The 23,122-nt window shown below is 40.1% G+C and overlaps 1 protein-coding gene across 1 annotated transcript; it reads left to right on the forward strand.

Moving 5' to 3' along the window:
• The first annotated feature begins 2,080 nt into the window (after window positions 1-2,080).
• Window positions 2,081-4,298, forward strand: LOC136785967 (zinc finger protein 862-like). The gene is made up of 6 exons (XM_066747358.1): window positions 2,081-3,542; window positions 3,616-3,682; window positions 3,728-3,751; window positions 3,818-3,881; window positions 3,960-4,045; window positions 4,103-4,298. Exons 1-6 carry the CDS (start codon window positions 2,081-2,083, stop codon window positions 4,296-4,298), a joined length of 1,899 nt encoding a protein of 632 aa, XP_066603455.1.
• Window positions 4,299-23,122: the final 18,824 nt, after the last annotated feature.

Raw genomic sequence — 23,122 nt, forward strand, 5'->3', positions numbered from 1 at the left:
ATTATCAATAAATAATGTAAGATTTTTATAAGAGTAATAAAAACTTCTTATCAATCAATTATTAACATCTTCGATCTTAACTAATATCCTCTTTTTAATGTTTTCAGTTTTAAATATAACTGTTAACACTTTGTATATCATTTCTATAATTACTATTATTGTTAAATGCAGAATTATTTACCTGGATATTTCTTGGTTGGAGTAATATCTTGTCCGAAAGACTAATTACCATGTCCAAGCTGTCATAATTAATGGTATCCTAGTCCTCTATAATTTTTAATCCTTACATTTTGGAGAAACATTCACATTTTTCTACACTACCTGTAACGAAGAGCACAACACAAAGAATCTTGATTCATTTCAAGCCATAAGTAATTAATTTTTGATACTCATCTAAATAGCTTGTACTGCTGCACCATTTTCATCATTCCCCATTTTCCTTATCCAATTGAAAATTCACATTTTCCACTATTCTGCCAATCACATTATTAGATTGAGTAAACACTGTAAATATATAATGTCCTGATAACTCATGCTTTTATGCAATCGTCGTAGAAAGGAAATCACAAAAGAAACACTTTTCAATTAACAAGTTTAACCTAAAACAGCACAATCTGAATATTTTTATGCAATCAATGTTTATCTTATTTCAGGTCTGTTCTATATACTGCTGAACAAACTAAACATGTTTTTAATACACTTAAATCATTTAACACAAACTATTTGTTAGTTTAATACGCGTTTATCAAACGAAAGCGGGATTATTAAATTGACAGAACACATGAACTAAACCAATCCAATTTCGAAGCTTTATCTCTCTTATCGACAAACATATATATGTATGAATTTACAGGTTTTCCTTAATTTTTCTGGAAATAAGATATATACGTCAAAACTGCAGTAGTATGTTTCTTAATTAGTAGAGAATATGTAGTTTATGTATAAATATGTGAAATATATAAATAAACTTTTTAATACATTTATAAACAGATATAAATAAGATTTCCATTCTAGAATTTCGGATTTTCTTTTTAATAAACGGTGTCTGAAAATTATATATATAAATTTAAACACCATTTTTATCATTTTTGTCAGTAATAAGTATATTCGATTTCCTATTGAATAATTAAGCAAATTTGTACTAATATGTATAAATAAAAGAAATAAAACAATTAATTAGTCAAATTTATAATTGTTATCATTATTTTATATGAAATGAACCATTGATTCCATTACACTAAGCTTTTTATATGTTGATAAATAAATCTTTTTTTTTTAAATTGTTAATTATTGTAATAATGATAAAAGCCTCTTTCGCATATATTATATAACAATTATATAAAACATTTGAAAGTCCTTCTGACTGTTAGTAATAGATATGCTAGATACATAAAATTATTGAAAAATTTTTGATAGTCTGCAAAATTAATCAAAAGTTAACTGGCAAATGCCGTTTGTTTACAAACAATAACGAAGTACCCGTTAACTTTCCATCTAATTTAAAGTAATTTAATCAGTCTTGCATTTGGTATCATTTAATACGGATCGTTAATAAATTTACGGGATAATAAAAGTGATTTTAGAGTGTCTGTAGTAATTTTCGAAATTTATTATGGTTTTTGCGGACCAAATGCAAGACTGTAGTAGTAGTGATGTTAGAAATTTCGTTTTTTCGTGGTTGTCAAATAAAAAGTTTAGTCCTTGGTTGGTGAATCGTGATAATCAGACTTATTGTAATGCATGTAAAAGGGTTTTATCAAATAGGAAAAGTGTTTTAGAAAAGCATGCTGAAAGTGAAACTCATTTGTGGGTGATGGATAATAATTCTAGTTCGGTGGAAATTAGTGATGGTACAAGTTCTTGTTCGTCCGTAGAAAATTTGGATATCGGTAATTTAGTGAAAGCTGCGGAAATTAAATTAGCCAGTTTTTTTGCGGAGCACACTGTGAGTATTCAGTCCGTAGATCATTTAGTAGATTTGATAAAAGTAACTTTTACATGACCGGAAATAGTGCAACAAATTAGGCTACATCGTACGAAATGTAGCAAAATTATTACGAATGTTTTAGAGAAGCGGGAAATGGAACGTACGTCAAATGCATTGAGAAACAATTATTTTAGTATTTTATTGGATGAATCAACTGATATAACGGACAAAAAATGCTTAAGCATTGTCGTTCAATATTTTTCCACAGAAATGAATAATGTCATAACGGAATTATTTAAAATAATTGAGCTTGATGCAACTGACTGTTCAGCCGAAAAATTATTCGCGGTCTTTAAACAGTGTTTCTTCGATTACGGTATTCCATTTGAAAATATAATCGGTTTCGCGTGTGATAATGCATCCGTTATGTTGGGATCCCGGGATTCATTTTTAACTCGGCTAAGAGAAATAGTTCCTCGCGTTATTTTATTAAATTGTATTTGCCACACTTCAACGATAGTGGCAAAAAAGGCTTGTAAAGAATTGCCTCAAGATTGTTTCGATTTAATGCGCGGAGTAGCAACATATATTTCTGGTAGTGCAAAACGTTGCGCTATTTTAAAAGAATTCCAAAATTTTTGTGAGATCGAAACTCATAAAATTTTAAAAATCGGAGAAACTCGTTGGTTATCAACACAGAAATGTGTTGATAGACTAATTGAGAATTGGTCGTGTCTCCGTCTTTTCTTTACCGATGCATGTTTCAATGATAAATTAGAATCGGCGACAAAAATTTTGGATCTTTTAAATAGCGATATGATTAAAAGTTACTTTCTTTTTTTAAACTATGCCTTAACTGCCTTCAATAAATTTAATGCCTTTTTTCAATCCCGAAATATCTTAGTACATAAACTTGTAAAAACAAGCAAAACCTTAATGAAACAATTTGGCCAAAATTTCTTGAAGGCAGAGGCATTAAATGAAATTGATAATATTAATTTGCATGATTTAAAATATTATTTATATGTAGATCTTGTTTATTTAGGTATGGATTGTGAAAAATTTTTAGAAAATTTACCAGAGGAAGATGTTTTAGAAATCCGTACACATTGTTTAAATTTTTATAAAGTTAGCGTCATTGAAATGCAGCAAAGACTACCAATAAATAATGCAATGTTTAAGAAATTAGAATTCCTAGATCCAGTCATAGCACTAGATATGACTGTTAGAAACCGTGAAATACATGATTTCAATTGCATCTTACCTTCTTTGCCACCAATTTTTAATAAAAATGAATTGGCAATGGAGTGGCGTCAGCTGCCTCTTATCGAAGACAGCGATCGCGAAATCTTACAGGGTTTGGACATTATTCCCTTCTGGAATAAAGTGTTTACTTTAAAAAATTTTGATAACAATAAATTATTTCCAAATTTAGAAATATTAGTTAAAATGCTCTTATCTTTGCCCCACTCCAATGCCGAAGTTGAACGCATTTTTTCAATTGTAACAGATGTTCGTTCGAAGAAGCGTAATACAATCTGTGGCGACTTATTAAACGCCATTTGTAAAATTCGTTCGTCATTTCAAGCACAGGTTAAGAATTGTGTCTTTTCAAGTAGATTCGCGACATTTAGAGCTGCATAACTCAGCTAATTTATACTCTTCCTAACATATGTTACAATTTTTAGTGGCTATATTTTCTCAAAAATTATTTGCATTTACGGACATTGCATGTGAAACTTTGGGTATATTTATGTTCATTTTAATATATTTTTTGCATGAGTGTTTTTAATTTTTAAGTTTGATTTTATTGACTACGCTTTCGTATTTTTATGAAAAAATATACTGCATTTTATGCTAAGTGTATTTTTTCTTTGGAAATTGTAACAGTGCAGTTAATAAAAACAAACATAATAAATTATTATATGTTTTGCATGTTCTCTCTCTAAGGATTGCAAGAACTTTTCGTTGGTGAGAGGGCTTTCATCTCCACTCAAATATCAGATATTTTTTAATATTGATTTAATTTAAGCCTTTAATTATTTCCAATCTCTTAATATTCCATTTAAAATATTTGATAAGAGCAGATGGATTTACTAACAAGCAATCCAGTTTATAGTTAATGTTTTTCGTCGTTAATTTACTGTGTAATTGATTTTTAATATTAAGATGCAGTGATTCAACATCTACGTCTACACATCAAAGGAAGGTTCTACGGGCGATGCTAAAGGGTGCTACATCCCTGATAGGTAGAGTGGTAAAGAAACAAACTGTGAGAGGCGCTCTACGCATGCGCGAGATTATGCCAAGTCCGGCAGCTCTGGCGCCAGTTGGTCAGTTGGGTGGCCAACAACTCTACGTTATCATTTGAGTATTTCGACTCCATTCTCTATGCATCTTATACGGCCCTGCGGCCATGCATTTGGACGGTAGCGGTAGCCTGGGTCGCTCAGTAAGCTAGGTCGTGGAGGGAGGGGAGGGTTCCTTTCGGAAGTCCGAACTTCGCAGACCTATCTGCTGAGGGGCATATATCTATCCCTCACCACCCACACACAGGTGGTAGTGAGGAGTGCGGGAACATGCGGTATTATTGCCAAGCATAGAGTTTGCCATGAGCGGACCACCACGGAGGCAATGTTCGCGGCCCGTCCAGCCATAGCGCAAGCCTATGGCATTACGGAGGACACCGGGGCACATTCCAACGGGCTAACGACGCCCCTGCACAACCCACTATGCATTGACCGGTATCCAATCATGACGCACGTGGAGGCTGGCCTATAGCACACGCCTCACTTACGCGAACGGACCCATGGCTGTCTGAGTGCCGCATCATGCGCTCACCAACACGCACGGACACATCGGCACAGTCCCACGGTCGCGTTCCGACTGCCTGTTATGGTAGTCTGCGCACTACATTCGCGCAGCCTGCTTGAAGCGCATAACCAGCGTTGAAGGCAGACTCGATGTTCTATCTCCCCTCCTCGTGGGGACTTATAGACACGGTCATTCTTTTTAGGACTCCCCGAGGCCGCTTCTTCTTACCTCAGGTTACCTGGGTTGTTTGGCATGGCCCTGCCTTACTTCTCAGATCAACCTAGACGTCGTTTACTAGAGCGCCGGTCTTTTCATCCGTACCTCTGCCTGTCAACGGAGTCTATCCTTGACGTTAGCTATAATCCACTCGTGAGCCTATCTCACGAGTCGGTAACGTAGGGATTAATAATATCCACTGTTCGGTAGCTTCTGTATTCTTTATTCTGTATCTTGTATACGTAACGGGGAACTTCGTTACATACCCCCCTCCGTAACGGATGTTTCGACCCGAAACCGAAAGCGCCCGAACACGAGTTCGTTTTTCGCTGCCACGCCCAAGCGTGCAGTGATGCACTTCAGTCTGGGTTTACTGTTGCGGTAGCTCAGGCTTGTATGGCTTGATGTCTGCCGTAGACATTTTGCCAGTGACGTTTCCTGCCAAATCAGACAATTCTACAACTGTCTCCGATAACTTCTTCGCAATCATAAACGGTCCACCGAATAGTTTGTTCAGTGCAGCCGATATGTGTTTTGCGGCATTCGAGAGCGGTCGGTTGCGAACTAAGACTAACTCGCCAACCTCATAGTGCTTTTCACGACGACGTAAATTATACGGTCTTGCCTGTCGTTCGTGCGCTTCTTCGAGAGCATACTTGAAAACAGTTCTGAGTGTTTCCAAGCGTTTCATACGTGCCAACCACTTTTCTGTCGGTTGCTGCATGATTTCAGTATCGCCTTCTAATTCACGTCGCATCGATCTTGCCGATTCTTGTTCTCTACCCAGATTAGCAAATACAGGTGTAGCTTGCAGTGGACCATGGTGGGCAGTATTAAATGCAAATCTAAATGCATCCAAATGCTGATCCCACTCTCGATGATCAGAATCGAGGAAGGCCCTCATCATCATCTTCAGGCTTCTATTCACTCTTTCGGTGGGGTTTGCGTGGGGATGATATGGAGGTGTCGTGGTTTGCCTCATACCCGTTAATTGTAATAAAGCAGTTATGTCTTTATTTACAAATTCGGTACCATTGTCGGTAACTAAAATTTTTGGTGTACCCCATCTATGAATCACCAAGTTTTCGATAGCCTCTGCACTCTTTTTGCCGTTAGCGCGTCGAAGTGGAGCTACTTCGATCCATTTTGTGTATAGGTCTTGGATTACCAACACATACGAGACCCCTTGTTTACTTGGCGTCAGTGAGCCCATAATATCTGCCGATATTACACTCCACGGTTGTTCAACAATTCGACGTCCCATGAAGCCGACGGGAGCTTGTCGTTCCTCCTTGCAACGCTGACTTTCTTCGCAGTGACTGACGTAAGCCGTTACATCTTTGAACATACCTGGCCAGAAGTAATTTATCGAAAGGCGTCGATATGTACGATCAATACCTTGATGGCCGGCTTGCGGTAGCTTATGACATTCTTCGAGCACTTTCTGCCTGTACTCCCTGGGTATCACCAGTTTCCAAGCATCAAGATCTTCGAGCTCAGCATCTGCGATATCTGAACGTCGTTGATGATACATCAACTCTCCATCTAATTTCCAATCAAGAAAATTTTCTGGCGTTCTTTCGATATCCTTTACGCGCTTTAAATACCACGCATCCTTGGTATCAGCATAAGACGGTAGCAAAGCATTTCAACTTTCTGGTGCTCTTAACAAAGCATCAGGAACATGATTTAAAGTTCTTTTACGATGTACACTGGTCGCCATGTATGGCTTACCCCTAATATGTTGATGCGTTTAGGAGCAACTCTGTAACTATGCCAGATTTTGAAATTACCCCGCCTACCTCACCTATGTACCTTAATGGAAGAAATTGGGGGTATTGAGGGGAACTGTCAAAAGAGTGACAACCAGTTGTCTCCTGATTTTGCTAAAAAGTGTGTGATTTTAATATGATTTTTTATTCCAAGTATCATATGCATATCATTTTCACATAAATTCAATTGAAATTATTGGTATAATTTTTGAACGATGAAACTGAATTACAGTTTATTTAACAACATTCTTTATTATGTATCTGTAATTATATTAAATAATAATTATTATATATACAGGGTGTAACGAAACGACCGCCTTTTCTCGTAACTGGAGGTTCGGGGTGACAAACTGAGTGCACGTGTAAAATTTCGTTCGAATCGTTCAAGAGGTTTAAAAGTTATTTACATTTAAAAATCACCCTTTTTCGGTCCTTTTCGAACGACTTTGATTGCACAATGGAAAGTGAAAAAACAATTGATGAACACCCCAATTAGAATGTAAAAGTTATCGATCGCACGCCATAATACTTTTGCTATTTATTCCATTAATCTGGCTATCAGATTAATTTTAAAAATAGGAAAATCCTTTTCTTTACATTTCCAATTCAATTCAGTACAATTATCATTGACTGAATTTATGGAAAGAGCGAGAAGACGCAATGAAAAGGAAAGTATCAAAAACTAAGATGTCGCGCGAACGCACTGATAATTTAATAGGAAACGCATGAGGGCATTCTTTTTCTACTAACAAAGCTAAAGAGAATGATTCAAAATCAATACATTGATGATAGAGAAAACTAAACTTACCCATTTAATGTTCTCCAAGTTCTTTTACATCAAAGTTTTTAAGAAAGCTTTAAACTGGCTCCTCGATGATTTCCAGAAAGCACACTATCACTGATTTTGCATTTAAAAACTCGCGAATTTAAGCAATTTAGGTATTAACCTACGTTTCTTCAAAACATCGGTTAATTTGACACTTTTGAACTGTTTGAAGTATGCTGAAGAGTAAGAGAGAGAGACACAGAGAGGAGAAATAATAAGTAATTCGTTTCGACTACTCTTAATCAGCCTACTTCAAACAGTTCAAAAGTGTCAAATTAACCAGTGTTTTGAAGAAACGTAGGTTAATACCTAATTTGTTTAAATTCACGAATGCTTAAATGCAAAAACAGTGATAGTGTGCTTTCTGTAAATCATCGAAGAGCCAGTTTGAAGGTTTTTCGAAAATTTCGATGTAAAAGAACTTGGAGAACATTAAATGGGTAAGTTTAGTTTTCTCTATCATCAATGTATTGATTTTGAATCATTCTCTTTAGCTTCGTTAGTAGAAAGAGAATGCCCTCATGCGTTTCCTATTAAATTATCAGTGCGTTCGCGCGACATCTTAGTTTTTGATACTTTCCTTTTCATTGCGTCTTCTCGCTCTTTCCATAAATTCAGTCAATGATAACTGTACTGAATTGAATTGGAAATGTAATGAAAAGGATTTTGCTATTTTTAAAATTGATCTGATAGCCAGATTAATGGAATAAATAGCAAAAGTATTACCGCGTGCGATCGATAACTTTTACATTCTAATTGGGGTGTTCATCAATTGTTTTTTCACTTTCCATTGTGCAATCAAAGTCGTTCGAAAAGGACCGAAAAAGGGTGATTTTTAAATGTAAATAACTTTTAAACCTCTTGAATGATTCGAACGAAATTTTACACGTGCACTCAGTTTGTCACCCCGAACCTCCAGTTACGAGAAAAGGCGGTCGTTTCGTTACACCCTGTATATCGTTACAAAATGTTTAATTACTCATGTAACAATACATTATAAAATATTTGGTCTAATGGATTATTATATATTTATGGCGCTTAATTATAGGATAGTAAATATTAATATAATATTAAATAACATTTAATCATGCAAGACAATACTGAAAGGTGTTCTTTGTAGTTTAGAATCATATTAGAAAAGTATAAACACACTTAACTGTCTTATTCTTTGGATAGACGTTTTTTTTTTTTTTAGACAGGGGAAATGCTCTTGTACACCAGCAAATCTGCAAATCAATTACAGACTACTGATAGTGTGGGACTTATCTATTCCAGACACCTACCCACTAAAACCCCTCAAAGCATGTTGGTGGTACTGGTCAGGAGCTATTTAATAATCAGTCCAGTATCCCTGTCTATCCAACACTTGATTAAGCCTATTCGGGATGGAGGCTGTTAAGTTACGCAAAAAGTCGGGCTCGTACCGCAATTTTTCCCATACGTTTCGAGCATTCTCTAGCACCGTCTCTCTTATTCTATGTGCTGGCGCTACCCACAAACTGATCATTTTTGCCCACACATTCTCAATCAGGTTGAGGTCTGGACTTTTAGCAGGCCATTGCACCAATTCGATTTCCGGGTGCTCTTCGAACCACTGCCGAGTCTCGCGAGAAGTGTGCACTGCGCTGTTGTCTTGCACCAACCTAATTACGGGAACTTCGTCCTCTGGATAAACTGCTCTTACTGACGGCAGTAATATATCTTCCAGGATGGATACATATTCCCTGGAACACATTCGGGGGGAAATTTCTACTAATTCCCCGACAATGTCACCTGAAATCCACCCCCAGCAGCCACAAGTTATGCGTCCACTGCGGTCCCGTTGAACCACATTTTTCGGGTCAAGCCGCATATCATCCGGCCGCCATACGTGACATTGCTGCTCGACGGTGGAAACGAATACTTTCTCGTCAGTCCATATGGTGGTTGTCCAGTCTTCAATCGGGGTAGAAAAATGCTCCAAAGCGAAACCCATCCGCTGTTCTCGGCGATGAGCAGTTAGCGAGATTTTTTTAGCAGGGCGATAGGAATGAATTCCTAGAAAAAAATGTACAAATTATAGCGATATATCAACAATACTGTTGAATTATACCTATCATTTTGTAAGAATTTAGAAACGATAAAGAATACCTGCTATATTCATTCGACGTCTCGCCGTGTTGTTTGACAAAGGGAAATTCGTCTCCTGAATGGCATCAGCTATATTACCAAACGGATTTTCGCTTAGGTAATCCACTAAGGCTTGGTCCTCCTGCTCATTTGATAATTTTGGACCACTATTATTCTTCCTATGGTCTTTCAATGCCGCATTCCCACCGCCTTGAAACTTTTTAACATAAAGACGGACCGTTTGCTTCGAAATTCCCAAAGCAGTGGCAATTTGTCCGGTGGTTTTACCACTCTCCCACTGACCGATAATTCTCCCCCTCATAGATTCACTAATATTAGGAGCCATTAATATTATGCAATTTTCGAGGTTTAAACAAGGAATCACTTTTCGCGAGTTTTTACACAAAACGATGATAATGCAATGTGGAACTAGATGTTTATTTGTTTCCTAGGGACAAAACAAATGAAAGATATAAAACTAATAATAATACCCGCAAAAGTTTCAAGCAAAACAAATAAATATCTAGTTTCACATTGCATTATTATCGTTTTTTGTTAAACGTCCCGAAAAGTGATTCCTTGTTTAACCCGCCAATAGGCGCGCGCTTTTTTTTTACATAGATAGGCGCGTGGGGTGCCATGCACATACAATTTGTTTTTCGTTATTTGACGTAAAATATTTACGAATTCAGATTTATTTTTCAATAAATAACATCTATGTGACGTTCCCTTGTTATACGATAGCAGTTGAATGCCTTTAAGTTATTTATATTAATTAAACGCTAATACTTGTAAGTGACTGCACAAATTTTTCACTAATTTATCGATAGATTTCTATTCTTGGGGTACTTTGGACACCCCGCGCGCCAATTGACGGGTTAATCCTAGAAAATTGCATTATAATAATAGATCCTGGTATTAGTGAATCTATGAGGAGGAGAATTATCGGTCAATGAGAGAGTTGTAAAAACACCGGATAAATTGCCACTGTTTTGGGAATTTTTAAGCAATCGGTCCGTCTTTGGATTAGAAAGTTTCAAAGCGGTAGGGATGATTGTTACATGAGTAATTAAATATTTTGTAACGATATATATATATAATACTTATAATTTAATATAATTACAGATACTGTGCGAAACAATGTCCCAAGAGAGCTCCGAACCAGTGGTCAGAAGGGAAGGTCTTATTCTAGAATACAATATTCAAAGCCAAGGTAATAGGCAAAATGAGTTTTTTATTTAAATAAATAAAAATATACAAAATTTACAATATATATTTACAAGAACAGCTAGACTAAAATTATCGACTTTCTAGGGAATTTGCTCTCGTCAACTTCTAGGGAATTTCGGTAGACGAAGATTCCCAAGAACCCCGGAAACCAGAATTACCCAAAAAGGAACGCGGACTTAGAAGCTCCCGGACTGGGCAATTTTCCCTGGGGTATTCCCCAGTAAAATCCCCAGCCACGAGAGGAAGTGAAGTAGGAGAAGTGGTTTTAGGAAAGGGGAAGTCCCCTTACCCCTCAGCCTCCTTCTCCCAGAGCTATATTGGGTCCGAGCCACCCCAACCCCTAGGGTGAATTCTACCCCTCCCGCTACCCGACTCTTTCGAGAGACCTGGACTTGAGGGTCGGAACACTGGGTCCGAGGTAGTCATCGGAGGCAGTGTGGAGGGGAAAGAGAGGGTTTAACTTCTCCCGGGAAGTCTCCGGAGAAATCTCCCTTAGGAGGGAGGATATTGCCGCAGAGGGGTATTCCCCTCTTGGTAGGCGGTGGGTGGTTGGGTGATACTTACCAAAGTAGTCGACCCGTAGAGTTCGCCGGTGGAGGCGCTCGTTTGATGGCCTGGTGGAGGCGTCAAAAAATGCCGTGGAGGCGGTGATGCCGAAAGGCGTAAAAGGTGCTGCGGTTGCTGTTGAAGCGGTCGAGCAAGGCTGAGGTTCCGATGGGTCCTTATCAAGGACCCATCTATATAATTCCGCGGCACGAAACTTGCCAGCGAGAGAGCTGCTCGTGGCGCTGGCCACCTAGTGGTCAGACGCGCAAGCCGTGCCGCGGCCGCGACGCGCCAGGGCCAGTAGACGCGCAAGCGCGCCGCGGTGCGAGGTAGAGAGAGACAGATGTAGCGGCTACACGCTGTTGGTTTAGCCGTCCCCCGTGAACGCAATAGAGACAGGAAGATATAGCAAAAATGTGGAATCTACTTATCAGCATTTTTGCTCCTCCCGATCTCGAACAAACTCCCCCCGTTGACGCGATGGCGTCAAGACAAGGAAGAAGAAAGTTAACTCAGTTTAAACAAATTTATTTACAACAAAAAAATAAAAATAAAAGATATAAGACAGAACAGGACGACCTGAAGAGTCCCAGGACGCCCGAGAGAGGAGGTGGTAACCTGAAGAGTCCCAGGAAGCCAAGAAGGAGAAATTTAAACGACCTGACGAGTCCCAGGAAGCTTGAGAAGGAGAGATGACAACCTGAAGAGTCCCAGGATGCCGTAAGGCAGGGTAAAGATAGACCCTGATACGACCCGAAAGCAAGGGCTAAGAAGGGAGTTTACAAAGTTGCGAGAGACTCCGTTGAATCTCTTTTCTCGCGGTTTTAAGTATAGCTACGCGAGCTACCCCATCCACCCCAGGGACTAGTTTGAGAATCCGCCCCAAGGTCCACATGCGCGGGGGGTTGTTGGGTACTTTGATCAGGACCAAATCTCCTTCATCAAATTCCGAGTTCGTGTTCTGCCATTTTGGCCTATTCTGCAACGTGTGGAGGTATTCGGAAGACCACTTCTTCCAGAATGTTTCGGTGATTCTAATCACGTTTTGCCAACGGTTTAATGACGATTCGCGTAAATCCAATGTAGAAAATTCCGGGGGGGGGGGGGGGGAATTTAACGCCCGACCTGACAAGAAATGCCCCGGAGTGAGTATGTCCAACGACTCAGGATCATCATGTAACCGCGAAATAGGCCGTGAGTTGAGGCAGGCCTCAATCTTGGTCAGCAGTGTGGTCATTTCCTCGAAATTAGGCACGAAAACTCCGATGGAGCGCTTCAGGTGGTGCTTCATACTTTTTACAGCACTTTCCCAAAGACCACCCCAGTGGGGTGTAGCGACCGGGATGAATTTCCACTCGATTTCGCTGAGGGAATCCGTTGTCTGAGTGCGGTCGGCTTCTAGAGCGCATTGGTAGGCGCGTTTGAGTTCTGCGTCCGCTCCTTGAAAGTTAAGGCCGTTGTCCGAGTACATAAAGGCGGGGTTTCCCCGACGAGAGATAAACCGGGACAGCGCGGCGAGGAAGGCCTCGGTATCCAGTCGAGAGACGAGTTCCAAGTGAACAGCACGGGTAGATAGACATACGAACACTGCCACGTAGCATTTTATGGATTTTGCATTACGACCGTGATGTAATTTCACCAGAAAGGGCCCGGCATAGTCTACTCCGGTGTGTTCAAAAGTAAAACTGCGAGAAACCCGAGCGGCAGGAAGTGAACCCATGAGTTGGCTACCGAGTTTAGCGCGTTCGCGAACACACGTGATGCATTTGTGAACGCATGACTTTACTAGATTTCGCGCATTCATGACCCAAAACTTTTGTCGCAACGTAGACAAAGTCAATTGGAGTCCCCCGTGAAGTGTATCTAGATGGGTTTGCCTAATGAGTGTGGCAGTGGTGTGGCAATCCGGTAGAATAATGGGGTGTTTCATTTGTTCAGAAATTTCGGCGTTCCGAAGCCGCCCCCCTATTATTAAGATTCCTTGTGAATCAATAACCGGATGTAAGGAAAGAAGCTTTGACCGCGACGGTGTTACGTGACCCATGATTCAAGGCTGAAAGCTCGGCTGCGAAGTGTGTCCGTTGAACAACCTGTACTATAGCGATTATAGAATCGCGAATCTCTGAAGCGGACAGGAGGGAGTCCTCCCATTGGCCGGTTTTCCTGCTCCGCTGGACAAATCGAAGAACATAGGCCATAACTCGGACCAGTTTAGACCAAGACGAAAACTTATCAAAAAACCAACACTTAGTTGTGTCTAGTTGAGCGGTTAACGCTAACTTCCGACTTTCTTCCGCGGATTCAAAGACCTGAACAGGATTTGCGGTGTTCTCACGGAGAAAAGCAGACCCATGCCACCAAAGTGAGTCCTCTGATGACTGTTGAACACTGGTTCCTATTGAGCACAAGTCTGCAGGATTCAACTTAGTGGGTACATAATGCCAGCTGGCTTCAGGTAAATGCGTTTGAACATACGAAACGCGATTGGCCACAAACGTCTTCCAATGTATGGGTTGCTTTGCTATCCAAGCTAACGCGACCTGCAAATCCGAGTAACACCGAATCGCATCACAATTCCCGACCAAGCTTGCCTTGACGTGAACCAACAACTTGACTAGAAGTGCGTCTGCAACAAACTCCAACCGAGGTATTGAAGTGGTCTTGATCGGCGCGACCTTTGTTTTGGACATTACTAAATGTACCGAAAGATGACCGTTTTCGTCCGTGAGACGTTCGTAAGCGACTGCACCGTAGGCCAGCTCTGAGGCGTCGCAGAATCCGATTAATTCGCGTTTTCTAGTAGTAAGGGATTGTACAGTCCACCGTGGAACACTCAAAGCCTGTAAGTCGCAAAGCTGCTCATAGCACTTGAGGCACTTGGACTGAATAGGGTCAGGAATCTCTTCATCCCAAGAGAGTTTGAGTAACCAGGTGGATTGCATTAACTGCTTTAAAGTGATGACTATAGGAGAGATCCATCCCAATGGATCAAAGATCTTAGTATTCTCTGATAAGAGGATGCGTTTGGTTAGTACACCAATAGATGAAGGAGAAACACGGAAGCGAAAGCTATCATCCCCGTGATCCCAATATATACCCAAGACTTTACTTGACCCAGCAGGATCCTCAAAGAAAGAGTGCGGCTCGGTAGGTTCAATCGGGGAAGTCCCCGGTTGATTGAATGCCCATTTGCTCAAGGAGAAGCCCCCTTTCGCTAGTAGAGTGATGAGTTGTTCCCTGACCGAACTGAGTTGTTTCAAGTCATGAGCCCCGAAGAGTATATCATCTACGTATGTAGAATTTAACAAAACATCCTGCGCGAGAAGGAAGTCAGCCCCGTCCATGGAAGCTAATTCGCGCAAAACTCGCGAGGATAAAAAAGGTGCCGGTCCCGTACCGTAGGTCACCGTGTTGAGTTCGAAAGCCTGAAGCTCACCGGAATCAATCTTCAATAAATGTTCTGATACTTGCGGTCCTCAAAACGCACAAGAATCTGTTTAAATATTTTAACAATGTCCGTCACGCCAACATATCGAAAGGCACGCCAATTCATTAGGATCCGCGTGATGTCCTGCTGGAGCTTGGGTCAAATGAATAACGTGTCGTTAAGCGATACGCCCGTAGATATTTTAGAAGATGCGTTGAATACAACGCGAATCTTTGTCTTCTGGTTCTCGATCTTAAAAACTGCATGATGAGGCAGGAAGACGCGAAAATCAGAGTTTATAGGAACAGGAGACATATGCCCTAACAATTGATACTCCTGTAAGAATTGAGAATAGCTTTCAGCTTATTCTGGAGAGGTTTCCAATCGCCGAAGTATTCGTGTTAAGGTTTTCTCTGCTACCCGAGAGGAAGAACCTAAGCTGTGCTTCTCGATGTCGGATCGAAAAGGTAAAGCAACGACAAAACGACCTGAGGGGGTGCGTGATACCGTATTCACAAAATGTTGTTCACAGAGGGAGTCCTCTGTGGACATGGGTTTGACTTCCGCAACTTCTTCCAGTTCCCAGAAGTCGCGAAGAGTTTTTTCTACCTCAAAGCAATGATGCACCGTGACAGTATGAGAGTGACCCGTCTTGGGTAAGACCCCAGCTACGATCCACCCGAAAAGAGTCCGCTGGGCAAGCAACGTATGATCAGGAGAATGCATGTACGGAACTTCCATCAATGCTGCAAGATAGTCTGCGCCAATAAGCACGTCAATTGGAGCCCTGGTTCACACGAAATTATCGGCCAGATCAATTTCGCTGAGTGCTGGAAACGACGACGGAGAATAAGTCGGAGGCATATATTGAGTAATCCTTGGTAAGATCAATGCAGTTATGTTCAACGAAACACCGTGTCGTGATAGAGAATGAAGCGTAATCTGTACCTCTGCGCGAACGTTTTGAGCCGAATTCAGAGAGACGCCATGAATGGTCGTGTTGACACGTTTTCGTGATACCCGTAGTTGCTGAGCTAGATTTTCCGAGATAAAGGAAGTTTCTGAGCCCGTGTCAACTAAACCGCGGACTATAATACGAGAACCGTCATGAGCGTCATTTCTGGCAGAGAACGTGGCCAATAGAACTGATTGTGTGTCGGAAACACTGAGATGTGTTGTAGTATTCGAGCTAGAGGGTTCTGGCTCGGAAGAGGAGTTGACCGCGGGGGTAGTCCCCCGTGCCTTGCTCCCCCCGGTGCCAGATTCGTCAAAATGAAATAAAGTATGATGCATTTTACTACATTTCCTGCATCGTGACGAAGAAGAACAATTGGAGCAACTATGCCCGGGCCTCAGACAGTTGATGCAAAGATTCTGTGAAAATGCGAACTTTGAACGGGCCTGAGGGGTCAATGCAAGGTATTCCTTGCACTGATACAAGAGATGGTTACTACCACATTGAGCGCAACCGGTACTATTCACGCTAGTAGCGTGTGACTTCAAGGATCTCCCCGATTCCTTTTTGGAAGTCTTAGGTTTGTTACCTAATGATTGCAAGGAGTTAATATGACACGTTAGAAACTCAGAGAATTGAATGAACGTCGGATAATCCTTGCTGCTTCCCAGATACATCTCCCAGGCCAAACGAAGGGTGTCATCCAGTTTGTTCTTCAGCGAATGAACAATTATGGGATCCTATTGGTCGACGCCGTATCCCATAGTTTTAAGGGCGTTGAGCGCAACCGTAACTGAGTCCCTAACTTCTTTCAGAACCTTAAAATTGTCACCCCGAAGCGTGGGTACTTGCGAGATCTGATCTAAGAACGTATCCGTGATCATCCGTTTGTCAGTGTACCGAGCTACCAGAGTGTCCCATGCTATCTCATATTTCTCGGAGGTGATCTCTAAAGATTTAATGACCGTAGCTGCTTCTCCTTGCAGACAGAATTTTAGATAATGGAACTTGTCCCGACCGGAGACATACACTTTGTCGTGAACAATGGAACGGAACGTTTCATAAAAGTTGTTCCATTCTAAGTAATCCCCGAAAAACTTTGGTAAATCGATAACTGGAAGCCTAATGTGGTTTATTTCGCCTGAAGGCGCAGTGGGACCTGATGCCGACATTACCTGATTGGATTGAAGTTCATCTAGATGTCCTAGGATGAATTCTTCCGCGTCACTATGGGCATCAAGGGCCGCTTGATACCAGCTATCGGTTACGTACTCCATTTTAGCTAATTCGGCCGGTTTAGTGTGAGTAGTGATAGTAGAGGAGCTATGCGGTTCCGATGACAGGGAGTGGGGGAAGCTGTTTTGTGGTGTGGAAGGGGGATGGGTGGGGATAAGACTCTCTTAGTATGGTAGTTGTGGGGATGAGGAAGGAAAGGGTCTTATAGTGGGATCGAGTTTGGTTAGGGAGGGTGGGGGTATTTTTCACCCTATGTCACAGTTGGAAGGTCTTATAGTGGGACCGGGTTTGGTTAGGGAGGGGGTATTTTTCACCTTATGGTACCGTTGGTTAGTTATCCTACGGGGACCTAAGTTATCCTACGGGGCCCTAGTTGAGGGAAGGTTTTTTCACCCTTCGAAGTCGATGGTTAGTTACCTTACGTAGCCTAACTATTTCCGACTCTGCTACACAGATAAACTAGGTTGAGTTAATTGCTAGTTCCAGTAGTCACCGCTAGGTGACTGCCTTCCTTAATCTTCTTTCGCGCTAATGGTATTTTAATATTACGTAATTACACACACGGGTGAACTAGTTCAATTTAATTGATAGTACCAACAATTGCCGCTAGGTGGCTACCGCAATCCCCCCTTTTCTCGTTAGTTAAATTGTAGATAGCTATTGTGATAAGTTGCTGATATCGTGCAAAGAATTAACTTTCCATCGAGCATGGAATTATAACTTTGCATGGCTTTAACTAAACCTATGCAGCGGATTACAAAATATTTTTTAAATAAAAAGGATATAATTTTAATAGTCTCTCCTATTGGGGAGAATAACAATTTAACATCAATTTCAGGAATATTAATATTTTGATAGGGCAACTTATTAAGTCCTAGTTGTTACTATACCCAGGTCAGGTTCACCAATTTATTAGGCCTTACAGCTCCTCACTTGTAGTATGTTCTTAGAGGGTACTATTTGACCATTCAGAACCAATCATAGACCCTCCCACTATTCTCTCCTTCTATGGACCCTCTCTAGACTTTCATTCAAGAAATCATTTACCTTTCTACGAGCGAATTAGTTAAGGTGATAAAAAGATGTTTGACTAAAATTATACATTCGCGGTTCCACGGGATACGGCTATAGAGAAGCTAGCCTTCAAGAGGAGGATGTGGATGAAAAAGGAGGAGGAGGAGGAGGAGGAGGAGGAGGAGGATGAGACATGGAGACTGGATGAGTAACTGATAGTAAAACTTTCGTTATTGAATAAAAAAACAGTTTTAAGAATTTTTATAGCCTTCCCTGACTTACCTTTTAGCCATTTTTAACTTTTCAGGTAAGCATATCATACGATCCATCTAACAAGCAGGCTAGGTATTAGAAAGGGAAAGAGTTGTCAGTGCACGTCATTTTTTTGAAGGGTAAAGCAAAACATAACTTTTACCTACACATTAAGAAGCTGTATTGGCACCATTCTAGCGATTGGAGAACTGATTGCTGAGTGTGCTGATATCTTCTAGAACGGATATGCTCGAGTACCTGACGCCTGAGATCATGTCATGTCATGACTTGTTACTTGATTTATGACCTTTTAAATCCTCGATTTTTTCATATTGTCTCAATTTTTTATATGCCTAGCTATCGAGAGGAATGTGCTCGTAAATTTTACTGTTTCACTTAAGAAAAGTCTGCAACACGTTTATGCAATTAAAAGAATTCTGGAGAAACCACTGGTAACGTGTCATGACCTGTTTGACGCAAATTTTCCCCAGTTCACTTTAGAAAAGTCTACAACATGATTATGCAATTAAAAGATTTCAGGAGAAACCGCTTGTAACGTGTTACGACTTGTTTGACGCAAATTTCGTAGGCGGGCAAGAATACCCAACCACCCAAATATTAACTTCCAATAAGAATGCATCTCATCCCCTTCCATGAATGCATCTCATCCCTTCCACCATTTTTAAAACCCTTGTTGTTAGCAATCGGGAAATTTCAGTCAGTCAGTTTTCATTAGAAGCTTCAAGGAGGTGAAAGATCCAGTGCAAAGCTATATTCCGAATATTTTCCTTGCTGCACCACAGAAACTCTTTTGGGTGGTAAGAATTATTCTTCTATTATTATTCTCTTTTCTTGCTATTCTATTTCAATATTTTTCTTTTTTCAATTTCTATGTTTTTTCACAGAAAAATGGATTTAACCAAGATCAATGCACTTGCAAGTGTAACTTACGAACCTAAGACTTTCGTAAAGCTGAATACTTTTGAGGAGAATAAGGAGTATCAAATCACTGAATTAGTGAAAATTAAGACCAAATATGGAGAGAAATTAATAGCGAAGCTGGCTACCGACGAATGGTTCTTCCTACCCTCAAGGATGATGAAATTACTGGAGTCGCCTGAACTAATCAAAGAACTTCAAAATGCTGCATCAGCGAATACATTAAAAATCTTATATGTTGGAGGACGATACAATAATTTAGAATTTAAAGTTACCCAATGATAATCATAAGATAAATTTTGGAAATGTTTGTAAGGAATGTTTTTAAGGAATGACATCAATAAATGTTTATTATATCTTATTTATTTATTTTTTCTTTATCCCTCACTACATTAGTAAGATACATATAAATCTAGTCTATTAACTTATATTTCTAACAATACTAGTAAGCGGATTATATTCAACGATTTTATCATGTATAATTAAACAAAACGCAGTAGTATTACTTGGAATATTTCTAGTACAATGAATCTCAATTTTAACATCAACAGTGCCTGACTTTATAGATTCATTTTGATGCGAACAATCGATGACGAAGAGAGGACCGTATTCCACAAAGTTTTTGTAATTAAGCATTGGTTTCGACTGTTTTTCTCCTGCATAATATGAATGGATAAATTTAACATACATATCATATAGTACAGAATAACGGTTTTTTCGCTATCACTATCAATTCGGTCATATGGATAAAATTCTGAATTCAGATAGACTTTAACATCACGAACAGAACTGTCATTGAATCTAAGCACCTCCATATGCTGCGTACTCTTCTTATTTTGTCTAAATGCTAGTATAACATATCGAGGTTTCTCCAATTGTGTTGCAGCTTTTACGGCCCATGTATGCCTCTGTGTTTCAGGTAGAAGTGGATATTCGTAGAGTTTCCAGGAACGAAAAGCCATGGTTAAACTTTTGTTTTGCTCAATCAAACGTAGAAATTTAAGTTTTGTATAATCATTCAGTGATACATGAGGAATCCTCCATTGCACTTTTTGGAAATCAATTTTGGAGTTGATGATTTTTATCGAACAATGTAGTGAATTTATATCATCACGTGCTCGAATAAGAACGAGTTCATGACGTGTATTTATTATAACTCTTCTGTAGTCTTCACAAAAACCCAACAGCATTTGCAATGGTACACAAAAGTTGAAATGATTCGTAGACCTGTGATCTGTTAGAAACCATCCTGAATGACGTAGACTTGCACTTTCCTCAGCAGTTAAGGAGATGAGATTCTTCATGGAGATAGTAATACCCACATTCTTACAGCGATCAATCTCAATACCATTCAATTCATAACGAATTTCATCAAACAAGAATGCCATGGAATTACAGTCAAGTCCTACGACATCTTGGGCTGTTGCATCTGGAGCACGGGTTCCAACGATTATCTTTCCCTCAATGTAGAGATAACTTTCACAGGGTAGAAGAATTAAATCTTGCTGTTGTATAGGAATTCGAATATCATCACTATTTCCCAATGAGGCAATTGCATAAGGATTGTATGCATGCATTTCCATTTTAGTGATGCGATTGTTGAACACCGGTTGAGCGGTTACATCTAATGGATCCATTTTTATTTCTAACGTTGAAACCCAGTGATTGTAGAAAGGTGATATTTCTTCTTGTTAATGATGCGCCAACGTTACCTTCGCTTAATGTATTTTGTCCTCCAGCGTTACCTTCACTCAATGTATTCTGTCCTGCTGCAGCAGTTGGACTGATAGGCTCATCGAGTATCGGTGATCTATAAGTATTCTTGTAAATCAACATTTTCTAATATGTAAACGAATTGTGATTTCTTCACCTCCGAAATTTACTATACGATCTTCCTGATCGAGAATACGCAAGGTGATACGGTCAATTACTTTCGCAATGACTGGCAAGTAAATGACGTTCTTCGGTGTTTCTGCGATTTTATAACCTGGCGGAACACTCGGAAAAAATTCATGTATAACATGTCGAGGTCTACCGTTTGTGTACGCATCAGCTATAATGTTGCATTCAATTCGTAGAATATTTACTCTTATAATGTTTACGGGCTTGTCTGATTCAGCTAGTGTGTTCGGTGGAATAACACGATCTGATGAAAAACCCAACAAAGAGCCTATATTGTTAGGTTGTGTAAAATCAATCTGATATTTACACTTTATTTCACTTTTTAATGTATTATTATTAGCACGTAGAACAATTACTTCTTCTTCATCACCTTCGAACATCTGAGCACGTAAAAAGTCATTTATAGCATTGAGCTCATAACAACCTGTAGGTATAGTTAGCTCCTGATCATCAACGTAAAATATATTGTTTGTCTCATCAACATTAGAGATTGAATTGAAGCTCTGAAAGTCTACGAGACCGAGTTCATAATGTCCATCTTGAAGATCGATCGGGGGGAAAAAATCTGACCCCAATACCGAGTCACGGCCAGAGAGTGTAACTGTTAAAGACATTGCTCACGTAGAAACTTGACACACAACTGACCGCATATGCTTGAATCATACGATTGATATTGGTCGTGGTTGTAGTAGATTATAGCAGAAGGTCCTAAATATTCCACAAGTTCAATTGGAGGTTTTAAATTTCCGAAGGAATCGAAATACTTAACGTGCTTATTACGTTTAACGTAAGCGACCCAATGTGTTCCAGGACCTTGTTCGTCATCAAGATTCACAATTGCGCACTCATTGCGTTGCGCATTTTGAGGTAGAGATGTACGCATAAAGACTCCCCGAAAATGCGGTATTTTACGGCAGACGTTTGATAATTGCATATTACTAGTAGGTCCAGATTTAGGAAGTCCATTTATTTTCTTTTCCTTTTCCTTTTCACTCCCTCTCCTATTCGACTGTATGGTGCGAGGTATAAACCTTGTCCCCGTCTCGCTTCCATTAAGCGATTGTGTCGATGCATTTCTTCCAATTGTTTTTTGGCTGCTTTGGTGTCGTTTACAGCCTTTGCTATACCTGCTGCACCGCCAGCTAATGCGCCCACCGCACTCAGCAGCGGAAGCAATGGTAATAAACCCCCCCGTTTTGTTTTAGTAAGTGACTTTTTCCTCAATAAACCACCTCGTTTTTTCGGTACACGAATTTTTCTTTTCTTCGTACTTTTTCTAGGCACTCGCAGTCCTAAGCCGAGTTTCCGTTTTGCATTCATTGATGCCCAGACAGCAGTCGCTGTCGCTCGTTCACCTACGGATGAGTCACTAGCTATGATACGTTGTCGTGCACGCCGTGCAAGCACTTTATCAGCATGATGACGCGAGGGCAGGTCCTTATATACTGAATATGCGATATCATGCTCATGGCAAGCATCATCCAGAGGGTTTATTCCTCGATCACCACGTGCTAACCGTTCATGAAGGCGAGTACCTGGACCGCAATAATTGTAGCTAGGTACATGCAGCTCGAAGGGTAGTTTATTTAGCAGCTTATTGAAAAAAGATCCACAACCATAACTCATCATATCATGCTTTCCTAACGGGTTCGTTGACACATCCAGCAATTTTTTATTGAAGGTGGTAATCCATCAAAATGATCTTGATTAGGTAAATTATAATGTTCCGTACAGGCACGATATTGTTGCACTTCAGGATCTGCACGAATGTGCTCAGGCAATTTACACCAAACCAGTCGAATACTGTTTGGAAAGCGCTTCAATAGTAAAATTTTTGGAATGTATTCAAGCTGCTCAATAGTTAAATCCTCCAAACATAGCACATCTAACATTAACAACGACATAATGAGAACTAATGAGATAATCTGCTTCAAGCCTATAAATAGCTTGCATGATC

The sequence above is a fragment of the Prorops nasuta genome, unplaced genomic scaffold, assembly GCF_024137725.1.
Source record: "Prorops nasuta isolate Cenicafe-Biocafe unplaced genomic scaffold, Cenicafe_Pnas_1.2 PNAS00001, whole genome shotgun sequence".
NCBI lineage: Eukaryota > Metazoa > Arthropoda > Insecta > Hymenoptera > Bethylidae > Prorops > Prorops nasuta.